This window comes from Stegostoma tigrinum, chromosome X (genome assembly GCF_030684315.1).
Source record: "Stegostoma tigrinum isolate sSteTig4 chromosome X, sSteTig4.hap1, whole genome shotgun sequence".
NCBI lineage: Eukaryota > Metazoa > Chordata > Chondrichthyes > Orectolobiformes > Stegostomatidae > Stegostoma > Stegostoma tigrinum.
This window is the reverse complement of record NC_081404.1, coordinates 17,742,243-17,757,735: the sequence shown is the minus strand read 5'-3', so window position 1 is coordinate 17,757,735 and position 15,493 is coordinate 17,742,243. Positions and strand designations below refer to the sequence as shown.

Sequence of the window (15,493 nt, the reverse complement as noted above, 5' to 3'; positions counted from 1 at the left end):
TCATAAATGTCCCAGGGAATTAATCTTTAATTTCTGGAAACTACAAGAACGTGCCAGAGTGTTGCCAAGCTTGCGTCCTATATTTAATGGGACTAAAAGGCACACCTTTGTACACAGCTAAGCACTGCTATAGAACATCAGAAATGACAGCAGAAAGAACAATTATTTAAAGTGATTATGAATAATATGAAGGCCTTATTAAATATGATCAATGGAGATATTTTGTTTGGTGGCCTAATGGGGTTGCAAGTAAAGTTCATAGTTAAAGCGAGTTGAGTGTTTCTTTTTTACTTTTATTCCTGGAAAAATCAAGTGAAACATTCCCCACTCATAAAGTGAACATTGAGTTTCAACAAAGACTGCTTCACTTCCACAGGATGCGGTTAAACAGACTCACACTTGTGCCGTACTCTTAACAGGATGTGGTTCCATTGCAGCAATCGTCTGTAGCTCAACTCTTTGATATGTACCTAGTTGTTTTTGGGCTATATTTTTGGCATTGCGAGCATGGATGCTTTCTATCAAATAATGACAGTTTTAGCATTTTATATAACTATCATAAAAGGCCTCTAGTGTGTAACTAAGCCACTCAAAATTCTTGTAATTGTGTTAATCTATTTTGTGATGCAAAGGTTTTTTTATTTTGATAAAGCATCAGAAAAGCCATGGTTCATTTTAATTCTTCAATGTGAAATTTATTTTTTTCAGTAAAAGTACTGTATTAGTGGATTCCCATCAGTTGACTGCTGCACCGTTATCTCTAGTGGCTTTGACTCTCTTCCTCACCCATGTTTGGCCCTTGGCTACATCATCTATAGACATGGAGTCAAATTCCACTCTATATGTGCTGATTAGTTCTCCCTTTCCATCACTTTGCTTGAACCCTCTACCATCTATGTATTCTTAGGCTGCTGCATTCTTAGATGACTTCAGCTAATGTCTTTGATCTATGCCACAAACTCCATGTACCCCTGCCAAGAACTCCATTCCCTACACTGGCCGCTGGTTTACAATGTCAGGGTCCTACTTAAAACAAAGCTGAACTTTTGACCACATATTCTATCACAAAGACCTACTTCTACCTTTATAACATCACCTGCTTCCAATCCTACCTCAGCTAATTTGTCACTGAAATCCTCATCCAGACATTCTCACTTCCAGACTCCACTACTCTAGTTTTCTGTAGGTAATAATTCTACCCTCCACCCTGAGTAAATTTCCAGTCATCCAAATCTTTTTTGCTCTGTATCTTATCCAAACCAAGTCCACTTACTCGTCCTGGTCTTTGCTTGCTCAATGCCTCAGACTAATGATTATCAGACTATGATTATGACTATTTAAACAATTTAATGAGAATTTTAAATCTCAACATGGTCTCACAGTCTCTATCTCTCTCACCTTCTCCTGCCTATTCAACCTATCACCCAAATCTGCCATTCCTCTAACTCTGGCCTCTTGTGCATCCCTCCCCATGCTGCAACTGCTGGGCCCCAAACTCTGGGATACCCCCCTAAAACCCTTCACCTCTCTCTCTCCTCCTTTAAGACCAAATATAAAAACAGTTGAAATAACTCCATAGCAGCCAGTATCCCATCACCAAGTCACCCTTTCTTTTCATGTGTACAGTACTTGACACTCGTCCAGCTTCCTCAGAGCCAGCTCTCAGTGAGCAGAGCCTCTGATGCTCCTGTTTATATCTGTCAGCCAGGGCTCCCTGATTGGACCAGATTAACAGCCCCAATCAGGGAACTCATTTTCTACAAGGTTCACCTGGCTGACCTTGTTACAATCACTACAAAATTATCTGTCTTAAGCTTTTTGTTATGTCCACCTAAATATTACCTCCATGGCTTGATGGCCATTTTTCTTATAATAGTGACCCCATGAAAGACTTTGGGAAGTTTTTCTCCATTAAAGGTGCCATATGAATGCAAGTTGCTACTTTCAGAGAGCAATGTTGTGAGATGTAGAATGTCATTGTGACCATTTCGAAAAGAAAAGCTCTGCAACCTGTTTATAAGCCTCTATATCTTGATACTTCAGAGATTTTCACAGCCATTTAACAGAAGCTGTTAATATAAAATTGTACATCATATAAGGATGAGAGCATAACTCATTGGATAAGTGCACCACTTTGTGTTGTTCTGAGCTATACCAGGAAGGGTTTGAATTGGTTTGTGCTGTGTTTGCTGGCCCTTGGCTGATGCAGTACAGTTAGTGTTAATAGAAGGGGCAACAATTAGTCAAAGATCTCAGCTGTAACTGCAGTTAGAAAGTGGGCTCTTGTGGCGCAGTGATAGTGTCCCTACCTTTGGGGAAGATGACCTAGGCTTGTGTCCCATCTGCTCCAGAGGTGTGTCATAACATTTCTGAATGGGTTGATCAGGAAAGAAGTATCTAGATGAGGATAGAAGGGCCTCCTTTAATGCAGTCGTATCGTCTGTATCTCTGAGCTTAGAGGCCCAAATTCAAGTCCCACCTGCTGCAGAGGTGTGTAATAACATCACTGAGTGGGTTATTAGACAATAATCCTAATTCTTGTCAGGGTGGGGCTCATGTGGTGTATCGGTAGAGTCCCGACCTCTGAGCTAGGAGACCTAGCTTCACGTTCCACCTACTCCAAAGCTGTGTAATAGTTTCTCTGTACATGATTGATTAGAAAATATCTAGATGAGGACTAGTTCCCTACCTCTGAGCCAGAAGGGCTAGCTCCAAGTCCCCCTGCTCCAGAGGTGAGTCAAAATATTTAGATGAGGGCAGGAACAGCCATGCACATTTGATGTTCCCATGAGCAAAAACTGTTTCATGCTGCACAATCCAAATTCACATGTAAAGGGTAGCCACTTGAGCAAAGTCACAAGAGGGTGTTGGAGCCTGTAGAACTGTACTCAAGGAAGAGTTAACTCCTGAAAGAGATGAGGGAGACATTTACAAATAAAAACTGATCCGGATAAGTTTTGCTTTTACCAGGTGCCTGATACACATGGGGAAGCTCCCACCATTTGTAATAACCTACAAATCAGGCTGCTGAGAAATCAGAGTTTCTGTTTGCCTCATAGGGTTACCGCTACATACTTAATCAAACAGCTTGAACACAAATTGACACAGTCACGTCTTGGGAAAACCCACTGCTGGAATTTAACTTCTTTATTAATACGGCTCCTTTGTACCTTCTCATTATTGGTTCAGCAAAATTACTTTGCCAGATAGGGTGTTGGCTTCTCACTGAATCATGACATATAGAAGCCATTTGGCTCATCACGCCTGTGGCAGTGCTCCTGATGCTATCTATTTGAATTCCATTTCTCTGTTCTTTCCTCAAGTCTTTTCATCCTTTTTCTTTCTTAATACCCATCCAATTTCTATTTCCATCCCTCTCCAAAAGTGGGGTGGCTCACTGCTCGCTCATTTGAAAATAGAATGTATGTATTATATTTAATAGGATCAGAATGTGTTAAAAATGTTTTTGAAGTACTATACAAGTTTAAAAATACATCATAACTGATGCAATGTAGAGAAACCGGTGGCCAATTTGTTCACAGCAAGACCCTGCAGACAGCAGTGTGGTAAATGACCAGTTGATCCAACTGCATTATGGTAATTAATAAAGATGTGTGTAAATTACCACAAGCTGCTCATTAAGAAATCTCACAGACAATGAGATACTGAAACAATTAAACTTTATTGCATGTAGCATCCAAAATAAGACCGCTCAAGTAAGCACGTTATTTGTCACAGTCTAACTTGGCTATTACCCGATTATTGGTGGAATTTAGCGATGATTCCAACTGACAGCATCTGTCTCTGGTTGTGCCCAGGGTTCAATCCCCATGCAGTGTTTTTCTCTGGAGTTCTGCGACTGAAGAATCTTGAAGTTGAATTCTTATACCGTTTTCTGTCCTTCAAGTTTATGGTGTGACATTATTGATGATCCTTTAGATTCTTTCATCCACAATATTGCAAGTCTGCAGCTTGGTCTCTTATTACAAGTAGCTTCCCTGTTCCTTTTCATATTTGGCATTAACTGTCTGTTTGAAGATGCAATGTTCCTGCGATTAACTCCTTGAATTCTTCTGCAGGGCAATCATTTATCCAGGCATCCAGTTATCAAGCAGTTGTTGAAACAGTTTTGTTTATGTCGCTTTGACTCCTTTTTCCAGTCATGGTTAATTGCTTACAATTCCTCTATAACAATTTGTCCATGCCCCTTAACTGTTTATTCCAGACAGAGTTACTGCTATTCTTAAAGTTATTAAAGTTCTGATGTTTACTACACTTACACAAAGATAAACAGTTAAAAGGTAACTGTTGTCTTGGGAAAGGCGAACTTTGCCTGCCCTTCTTCAAATAGTGTCATGGGATGTTCTCCAGTCTCAAGAGTTCAGTCAGTGCCTTGGTTGAATGTCTCATGTGGCAGATGGTATCTCTGACATTGCAAAACTCCCACAGTATTGTTTTGGGAGGGTCTGTCTGCATTATATGCTCAAACCTTGAAGGTTTTTATTACTCATTCATGGAATATAGACACTGCTACAAAAACCAATAGATATTGCTCATGAGAAGGTGGTGGTGAGCCACCATTCTTGAGTGCAACAGATTGACTTGTTGGGTCATTTTAGAGGGACTCTTAAGAGTTAGCCACATTGCTATGGGTCTGGATCATCATGAGGCCAGAGCAAGTAAGGACAGCAGATTTCCTTCCCATAAGGACATCAGTGAACGAGATGGGTTGTTATGACAATCTGGTTGTTTGATAGTCACTGATACCAAATTTATTTAACCTACTTCAAATGCCCTTGCTGCCCTATTGGGATTTGAACTGTGGATCATTAGCTCAGGCAGCTCATCAACTGATTCAGTAACATTACCATCATGCTGTTTTACCCTGGTGTTTTTTGACTTGATGACGAGAGTGCCACCCACTGGCTGACACCATTGGAGGGCTGAAAATCATGCCAAGGAATAGCATCACACATAGGAGATTACACAGTGACAGAACTTCTGCTCTTGAGTACAACCAGCGGACTTAGACCATAAACAATTGGAACAAGTGCTTATTTGTAGAAAACTTAAAATGGTTTCTTTTCAAAAAAATTTCTGTTTGTCTGGAGAATTTATAGCGTATTCACTGTGTCTCTGCCAGGTGGTCGATACAAAAAGGAAATCAATGTCAATGGTCAGAGCCATTTGCTGCTGATCAGGGATGAAGGAGGTCCTCCAGATGCACAGGTACGTGTTTAACACAGTTATTGGAACTGAGGCATATTGAGCTGCAGGAGGGAGAGATTAACCCTACTATAATCAGCTTTTCATGAGCAAAGGCATAATTGTGAAATAAGTAGGGTTTCCTGGAGTCATTACACATGCAAGTTTTAATCATTGCACCTCTGAGACTGTCTGAGAGTTTCCATATCAAAAGTAAATTGTTTTGTATGCAAAACCATGACACCGTGACTTAGGCTGCAAAAATAAACCTGACAAATAACGATCATCAGACATTTAAGTTTGTGTTATAACATCTGTGATGTAAAACTAAGCAGAATGTTCTGGCATCTATGGCTGTCTGTCTGTGAAATGTTGGCTGTGGATCAGTTGATAGCATTATTTTCCTCTGAGTCACAAGGTTCCAGGTTCGAGTCCCACTTGAATATGATCATAAACATCAAGGTTAACACTTCAGTGCAGCACTGAGGGAGCGCTGTATTGTTGAAGGAGGCTGCTGAGAAAGTAAACTAAGGCCCCATCTGCCAGCCTTAGGTGGATGTAAAAGATCCTGTTTTGAAGAAGAGTTCCTTCACTGTCACTACATCAAAATTCTAGAACACTGTTCCTACACTTGTCTGTACACCACGAGGACTCCAATGGTTCAAGAAGGTGGCTTACCACCACCTTCTCCAGGGCAATTAGGGATGGGCAGTCAATAATGGCTGACCCAGAAACTCCTATATTCCATGAATGAATTAAAAAATAGACTAGGATAATCTTCCACAGTGTCCCAGCTAATATTTATCCCCCAGTCAACATCATAAAAATAGATTATTGCATCATTATCAGATTGCAGCTTGTGATAGTTTGTTGTACATTTTTTGGCTGTTGCATTGCCTACGTTTCAAGAGACTACAATGTCAAAAAGTACATCATTGGCTGTAGCAAAGGGCCCCGACCCAAAACGTCATCTTTCCTTCTCCTCTGATGCTGCCAGGCCTGCTGCGTTCCTGGCAGCTCCACATTGTGTTATCTCTGACTCCAGCATTTGCAGTTCCTACTATCTCTGGTATTATGAAAAGTGCTTGAAACATACCAGATCTTTTTATTGATGGTTATTCTCAATGAGGAGGCAGTGGGAAGGATGATTTGTTTCAGTGAGGCTGTCTTCTGATATCCATTATCCTCTGCCAGAAATTTGACATTTGGCAGATGGCAAAAGGAGGACAGAGTCCATATCTCGCCTGTAATGCCCAGCGTGGTTGAATAGTCTGCAACAATCCCTGTGTAAATGCACACATGAGAAATGGCTATTCAAACAAGGTGCCAGGCGGTGTTGGACTGGAGGAACTCTGCAGGCCAGGCAGCATCAGAGGAGCAGGAATGCTGACGTTTCCTGTCAGGACCCTTCTTCAGGAATGGGGCTCCATTTCCAAAGAAGAGTCCTGACCCGAAACATCAGCTTTTCTGCTCCTCTGATGCTGCCTGGCCTGCAGAGTTCCTCCAGCTCCACATTGTGCTATCACTGACTCCAGCATCAGCAGTTTGTACTATTGCCAGGCAGTGTTGGTGCCTGTTGTGCTGGATCCCAGGAAGAAGATGGCACGGTGGCTCAGTGGTTAGCACTGCTGCCTCACAGCGCCAGGGACCTGGAAGCAGTTCCACCCTTGGGTAACTGTCTGTGTGGAGTTTGCACATTCTCCCCGTGTCTGTGTGGGTTTTCTCTGGATGTTCTGGTTTCCTCCCACAGGCCAAAGATGTGCAGGTTAGGTGGATTGGCGATGCTAAAATGTCCCGTAATGTGTAGACTGGGTGGTTACCCATGCATAAATACAGGGATAGGGTGTGGGGGTCGGTCTGGGTGGATGCTGTTTGGAGGGTTGGAGTGGACTTGATGGGTTGAATGGTCTCCTTCCACACTGTAGGGATGGAAGTTGGGTAGTGTGTGAGACATTGAATTGAATCAAGTCAAAGGGAACATTTTCAAACACACTAGAAAAGGAATTAGCTTCACAAATGCTTGCACAAAATCAGTGATTGGGGGAGGGAATGCAGAATTCAAACTTACACTGGAAATATTCGCCTAAGGCTTTGTGACAATTAGGTCTCATGCCTCATTGGCAGTCACAACTTTTCTGATTAATGCAAATCAGTGGGTCCTACTGCAGTTTATTGGTCAGATTCTGACTGATTCTGGCTGGTTCCAGTTCTGGCTCCTGCATGTTTTGGGAGGTGTTTTTTTGGTGGGGTGGGGATTGTGGTGAGGTATGTTCCCAGGGAAGAGATTTCCATAGCATTTTCATAGAGCCAGGAGGACAAGGACCGGAGGCAGCTCAGTTCTCCAAAGTAATTTCTCATGCACTGAAAGGAATTAAAATTTATTCCTTGACCCTGTGCTAATTCAAAACAGTAAAAATACAGGTTCCTGATATTGAATTTCTTGCCCACTGTATTTCTTTGTCTCTAGGAAGAAAAGATTTTATTGTAGACTATTTCAAATCTTTTTTTCCCTCCGGTGGTTTGAATAAAGGAAGTATTAAAATTTTAAATGCCATTAAATGTTTGAACTTGGCTGGCTTTAAATTCCCACGGGCATGGTAAGCTGTTACATTAATATAGTGCTGATTGATGGGCTATACTGCACTTTTATAATGTGTCCATTTTCCATAATAAAAGCACTCTGCCATTGAACAATCAACAAAATATCATAGCTTGGCATAATAGTTAAAAGATCAGTTATTGCACCTCATTATTATTTATATACAACAATTTGATTTATTATATTATGGACTGTGTGGAGATCTTCCATTGCTTGGTAAATTTCAAGGATAGCCTGAGCCTGAAGCCAACCTGCTATGGTGCAAACAAATGATTGAAACAGACTGAAGTAGTCAGTTAAATAGGAATTGCCTCCTGGACACAGCTCATTAGCATGCTTTTGTGATTTTTATTTTCACCTGAAGCTCAGTCAATCTTCCTTTGATCCTTTTGTTCCTCTATTCCTATTGTGGGATATTACAGCACAAATGCTGTTGGGCCTATTTTGATGGGTGCTGTTGATTCTGGTGTTATGAAGCTACCTGTCACCTATCACAGTTGGAATACTATAAGGTACAGGTCCCCATATCTTTTTCTAGTTCATTTGCAGGATGAGGGCATCACTAGCTAGGCTAGCATTTATTGCCCACCCCAGAAGGTACTTAAGAGCCAATCACATTGCTGTGTGCCCGGCATCATATGTAGGCCAGACCAGGTAAGGATGGCAGGTACATCAGTGAAGGGTCTAGGCCCGAAACATCAGCTTTCCTGCTCCTAAGATGCTGCTTGGCCTGCTGTGGTCATCCAGCTCTATACCTTGATAATAAAATGTGAGGCTGGATGAACACAGCAGGCCAAGCAGCATCTCAGGAGCACAAAAGCTGACGTTTCGGGTCTAGACCCTTCATCAGAGAGCTCTCTGATGAAGGGTCTAGGCCCGAAACGTCAGCTTTTGTGCTCCTGAGATGCTGCTTGGCCTGCTGTGTTCATCCAGCCTCACATTTTGTTATCTTGGAATTCTCCAGCATCTGCAGTTCCCATTATCTCAGCTCTATACCTTGTTATCTCGGATTCTCCAGCATTTGCAGTTCCTACTATCTCTGATGCAACATTAGTGAACCAGATGGATTTATCCAACAATTGACAATGGATTCATGGTCATCATTAGACTTGTAATTCCAGATATTTTATTGAATTCAGATTCCACCATCTGCCATGACAGGATTTGAAGCACGTCCCCGGAACATTACCTGAGTCTCTGGATTAATAGGCCATCACCTCCCCATCTGCACTAATAGCAGGAATAATCAGTTTCACAGCTCCGGTGTACCACCAACATTCTTAAATTCTCTCTAGTAAACAGCAGGATCAGGACAACTACTCACTGTTTTCCTCCTGTTGCTTCGGTTTCCTTTATTTCTGCTTTTAAGTAAATGATCCATGCTTACTCCAGGTACCAGTTCTGTAATCTGTTCCGGCTACTGTGCCCACATATTTCTGTGTGGTTATAGCAACTCCAGTCACAAGCATGTTACATAGGTAGAATTAAGAGGGTTTATTTTCTCTCACCCATAGCTTCCAGTTACCCATAAATGTTATCACTTTCTCTTTATTTTTCCCCACCTCCTTGGGCTTGGGGGTTTGGGGTGGGTCTGCAGTTCAGTGGACATTCACTATCTTATCTAAAATGCCTTATTAAAAATGGCAACAAGCAAATTATTTGATTATACAGGGCATTGTAGCTAAGTCAAGGTATATTTTCATCTGACATGCACATAAATGAGGGGGTCAGTTAGTTTAGTTGGCTGCTGGCTAATTTGAGGGACGCCAACAGCATAGTTTCAATTCCTGTATCAGCGGAGGGCTCCATGAAGGCTCCACATTTTTAACCTCACCCTTCATTTGAGACGTGATGACCCTCAACTTAAACTGAACGCCAGTCACTTCTCTTTAATGAGTGAGCACATTATAGTCCTCTGGGACTATGGTAACTTTCACTTAACTTAAGCGTGCTTCTGTTGGTTGCCATGGATTTCCCATAAGGAACTGGAAACGTCGAACTGTATATTAGTTCATTTATTTCACTGCACCAGCTGAGGTTACCATGAAGGATTCTCCTTCTCAGCCTCTCCCCTTGCTGAGGCATGGTGACCCTCAGGTTAAACCACCACTAGTTGTCTCTCCGTAATGAGAGAGAAGCCCTAGAGTCTGGTAAGACTACGGAAACTTTACTTTTAGCTTTGTTTTACAGAAATCACGACTGAAGAGAAGAACATTCAAACCATTGCACCCGTAATGGTGCTTACTCATCAGCTGGAGCAACCAACTTGAATTCCACTGGACAACGCTTTCATTCTATATTTCTATGGTATTCCTTTCCAAAAAGTTAATAGAATTGTAGCAATGTGCTCATTTGACGAACCCCTTCACCCTTGATTTCCAAGTTAGCTAATTTCTCAATTTGAAGATCGGCCAATATACTTAGATTAAGGGAGGTGATGGTATAATGGCAATGTCATTGGACTAATGTTCTCCAGACATGGGCTCCTAATCCACCACGGCAAATGGTGAAACTTGAACTCAGTAAATATCTGGAATTAAAAACTAGCTGAATGACAATAATGCAAAACCATTATCAATTGTTGTTAAAACCCATCTGGTTCACTAATGTCCGTTAGGCAAGGAAATCTACCATCGTTACGCAATTGATCTACATCTAACTGCAGGCCCACGGTAATGTGGGTAACTCTTGACTTCTCTCTGAAATGGCTGTAGCAAAACACTCAATTCCAGGGAAATTAGCAATGGGCAACAGATGCCCACATCTGGAACATGTATTTTTAAATTATTCAATTTTTTTCCCTCACAGTTTTCAGCCTGGGTGGATGCTGTTATCTTTGTCTTCAGCTTGGAAAATGAGAAGAGCTTTGAGGTCATTTACGATTACTACACCAGACTCGCAAGCTACCGGAGTACAGCTGAGATTGCCGTGATGCTGGTGGGATCACAGGGTAAGTAAATTATTAGCACCGCTTCATCTCTGTTATATCTCAGTGGTGCAGACTGCTGTGTAGGGAAGTGAGGGTAGCGAGGGAAATTCTTTCACTGATGGAGGAGTGGTTAGGGGGGTAAAAAACCTTCCTGCAACTCGCTCTCCCTACTCAAAAAGCCAAACATTTCAAAGCCTTTTCCTGCTCCCAAAACCAGTGGGGTCCTCATTGGATTTCGGTCTGCATGTGTCAATGGTATCATCAGGTCCTGGCTGCCATTTTAAGAAATAATTCCACAGAGGCCGGTATCCCATAACCCAGCCACCTTTTTATTTACATGTGAAGAATCCTTGACCCTGATCCAGCTCCCTCAGAGCCAGGTCTCAGAGTGAACAGGCTGTCTGACACTCCTATTTATATCTGTTAGCTAGGGCTCCCTGATCGGACCAAGTTAACAGCCCCAGTCATGGAACTCATATTCCATGAGGTGTACCTGGCTAACCTCCTTGCAATCACTACGTTTTAATATTTTATTTTCTGAATTGGCAGGCCACTGCAGTTTTGTCATCAGGGAAAGTTGACTAACAAAAGATCAGGGACCAGAAATGACTACTTAAAACAAGTTTATTTTCATTTTCTATTGTGGCTAGGCACTGCAGAAGTCTAGGCCCCGCAGGAAAAGCTTAGCTCTCTCCTGCTGTGGAATAACCCTGCCACTTCCATCCCTTCCCATAAAACTCTGCCTCAGAGCCTCTTTCCTCTTCACTGAAATGCATGCGGGCATGTCCCTCCCATTAATCTGGGCAGGAAGTGAACTGCCAATTTATTAATAAGGTCTGTTGTCTGCTGTGGTGAGCGAGTTTCTAAATAATGCAAAAGCAAAGTACTGTAGATGCTGGAAAACCTGAAATAAAAGAAAAAAATACTGGAAACACACAGCAGGCCAGGCAGCCCCTGCAAAGAGAGGAACAAGAGTTTAATTCAGATTCGTGACTTTTAATTTCATACATAAATGAGTGGAGGTAGATATTGGGGAGACATCAGAGGTAGGTTCTTCAGTCAGAGAGTGGTCGGGACATAGAATGCATTGCTGGAGAGGGTAGTGGAGTCAGCCTCATTAGGGGCATTTAAGCAGCTATTAGATAGGCATATGGATGGTAGTATAAGGTAGGGGTGGAGGTTAAATAGAATTTAGGTTTAGGGTAAAATTTAGGCACAACATCATGGGCTGAAGGGCCTATACTGTTCTACGTTCTTAATGTAGGTCACACTATATCCAGCACTTTCTCTGTTTCAGCTGTGTTTATCTGCCCAGAAATGGGATCTGGGCTGAGGGAGCTGTAAAGAGTTTCTTCACACTTGTAGCTTTGCTTATTTTATCACAGTCGGCCAGAATCTAAAAATACTAGCAACCTGAGATTAAACTCTTTTTTTCAACCAAATGCACTGTCCTTTTGAGATATACTAGTGTGGCTCATTAATGCTGTCCCTCAGCAAGAGGAAACTAGAGATGCAGCAGTTGACAAAAAAGAGTTTTGGCCTTTGTCCGCTAGCTACTCCCTGTCCTCCAGGCATTGACTGTTTGCCTGTGATACTATTCTCTGTCATCAACTCTTCACTCTATACAATGCTCCAGTTAAGTGATCATTTGTCACATGCCAATCTACACAAGTGTTGGTGGCTTAGGAAACTAATCCTGCTCTTGCCCGACACAGTCTCTCCTGCCACTCTGAAATTCCATTCCAATGCCTGCACGTATTTTTTCATTTCAAAAATATTTTTTATTCATAAAAGTCTTTATATACATACACAGTCACTAAAGCAGTTCATTTCTGTACAGTCTTAGCATATTGAGAGCAAACAAACATTGGAGTTTGATTCTCCTGACAGTTCCAAAAAGCCCAAAGCATTTCGTATTTACACAAGATACTATTTACATACATTTGAGGCACTGGGAGGGCTCCATAACTGTACAAAGCCCCATTTTTCTTTGACCAAAAGACCTTAGATAGTGGTCTTTTCCCACTATGTCTTGGCAGCAGTTACCCCAAGCATGAGTACGTGCCTCAGCACATAGTCCTGGACCTTGGAATGTGTCAGTCTGCAACATTCAGTTGAGGTGAACTCCTTGGTCTGGAAGACCAAGGAGTTTTGGGCAGACCAAGGAGCGTTTTTCACCAAGTAGATAATCCTCCAGGCGTAGCTGATGTTTGGCTTGGTATGCATGCCAGGGAACAGCTGAGAGCACAGAATCCTGTGTCACCGAGCTGCTCGGGATGAGCTTTGACAAAAACCACTGCATCTCTCTCCAGATTCCCTTTGCAAAGTCACATTCCAGAAGGAGATGTGTGACAATCTCTATCTTCCCCCGTTCAGGTGCACAGAGACCAGGCACACGTGAAGAATCTCACAGATAGTGCCCTTCTCACCACCAGCCAAACCGTGTCTTGGTGCTGGTTGGAAAGATCTGGCAATGAGACATTCCGTCAAATGGCTTTGACTTAAGGCAGATTAGCGTTGTAAAGGGCATTCATATAGTGCCATTCACCTGCATCTCAGGATGTCCCAAAGAACCTTGCAGTCAATGAAATACTGTTGTCAGTGACATGTCAATCTCTGCCAATATAGCTTTTCTCAACTTAGCCGGTATATTTTTTAGCTGTGCTTTCTATAATTTGTGTTTTGGACATGCAGTGCAACTGGAAATATCAGTTAAATGGTGTCAGTGTGAACATTTTAACAATAACCCCCTGTTGTGTATTGTTCTCGTTGGCATGAATGGATTTTTTTTGTTCCTTCTTTGTTTCTCTTCCACCTATTTTTCTCCCCTCCCCCATCTCCAAAAGGCCTTTACATTCCAGCTCAGTGATTGGCAAAAAGCCAAAGCAAAAAATACCTTGTTAAAATAAACCTCTGTCACAAAGCAGTGAATCTATCTTCATAACTCTTGAGAATACAATTTATTTTATATCCCCTTTTTCTCTACACAATCCCTGAAGAAAAGTCCAAAGAATAGTGTGGGGTGTTTAAGCTTCAAGTATGTCCTCTGCTCATAAATTTTTATAAAAATTTGCAATTCATGAGGGAAGATATTATTGTCTCGAGAGAAGCTGCAGGCTGGAAGCTTGTAAAGATGATCTTTAATGAACATCAAATTATTTGATGATGTAAGGATGTTGAGTGTCAAATGGTATTTCACTGTTTGGCAACACATCAAAAGGCCTGAAACTTAGCTGTGATCCATACAGCGTCAGTATAGTGTGTGTATTCCTTTTTTTTCGTATTGAAAATCCTAGCTGAAGGACTAGCATCCACAATATGGGAGACGAGAACAAGCACAGATGAGAGAGGCCATTGAGCTTATCATAGGAACAACCCTTTAAGCTTGTTCTGCCATTCAGTCAGATTGTGACTGGTCTGTATCTTGACATGACAAGCCTCTCTTTGCTCCGTATCTCGGGATACCCTTCTGCATCCCAGCATCTATCAATTTTGACTTTGAAAGATTCAATGCATCTTTAACTTTTTCAAGGGAGTTCCAGATTTTCACTAGTCTCTGTGTGAAGAAGTGCTTTCTGATTTTACTGCTCCATAGCCTCACTGTAAATTTAAGGTTTTGCACAGTTGTTTTGGATTCCCACATCACAGGAAATTATTGACATGCCTCTCCCCTATCGAACCCTTTTAGAATTTTCAATGCCTCAATTTGATTGCCTGTCAGGCTTCTAAATTCAAACGGATACCAACCACATTTATGTAACCTCTCTTCGTAATTTAACTTTCAGATCTGGTATCATGCTGGTAAACCTATACTGCGCCTCCTCCATGACCAAATGCACCCTTTCTGAGGTGCAATGTAAAAAACTGATGAGGTCTGACCAAGGCTCTGTACATGCAGCTCATTAACAGAAGCCTGCAGTCACCCTCACCTGAATTTAAATTGTTTGCGTGCATTTTGTTTCCATTATTGTATCCAAAAGAGCACTCCAGATATCACTCGGAGCAAGGCTTCCATCAGTGTTGTGAAAATAGATAAGAAGTCAGGAAACTTAATAACAAGGTGATGCCGAATTTGGGTTTTCAAAGCCTGAAAATTGTGGGAGGAGAGGGAGTCTGAGGAAGTTGAGGAGGTTGTTGGTAAGAAGTGAGTAGGAGATGGTGTGATAGACATAAGAAACAAGTGCGGGTCATCTGTCCCTTGAAACTGTTCCACCTAAGATTCCACCCAAGATCCACCTTCTACTTCAACTCCACTTTCCCTATCTCTCAATGCTCTAAGCACCCAAAATATTGATCTTGAATAAACTCAATGACTGAACATCAACAGCCTTCTAAAGTAGAAAATTCCAAGGATCCATGAGTTTCAAAATTTTGATAAAATGTCTCCTGATCTGAATCCAAAATGGTTAACCCCTTATCCTAAGATTGTGAGCCCCATAGATCTGGAATGACCAGCCACAGAGGAAAACAGTCTCTCAGCAATCCATTTCTCTATTTCTGAAGAAGGATCTAGACCCGAAACGTCAGCTTTCCTGCTCCTCTGATGCTGCTTGGCCTGCTGTGTCCATCCAGCTCCACACCTTGTTCTCTCAGCAATCTACCTTGTTAAACTTCAGAACTTTGTACAACTCAATGACATCACCCCTCATTCTTCTGAATTACATTGAATAGAGAAACAAAACATTGTGGATGCTGGAAATCTGAAATAAAGACTGAGAATGCTGAAAATACTTAGGTCTGGCAGAGAATATAGTTCTGCT

The 15,493-nt window shown here is 41.8% G+C and overlaps 1 protein-coding gene across 5 annotated transcripts in view; it reads left to right on the top strand.

Moving 5' to 3' along the window:
* LOC125448320 (arf-GAP with GTPase, ANK repeat and PH domain-containing protein 1-like) overlaps positions 1-15,493 on the top strand; it is a 190,109-nt gene that overhangs the window by 108,325 nt on the left and 66,291 nt on the right. For 4 of the 5 annotated variants that reach the window (XM_048523567.2, XM_048523565.2, XM_048523564.2 and 1 more), the window contains exons 4-5: positions 5,144-5,229; positions 10,613-10,754. In XM_048523567.2, the coding sequence (XP_048379524.1) occupies positions 5,144-5,229; positions 10,613-10,754 (228 nt within the window). Of the gene's footprint in view, positions 1-5,143; positions 5,230-10,001; positions 10,112-10,612; positions 10,755-15,493 lie in introns of those variants that run through there. The other variant, XM_048523566.2, reaches the window with a different exon arrangement.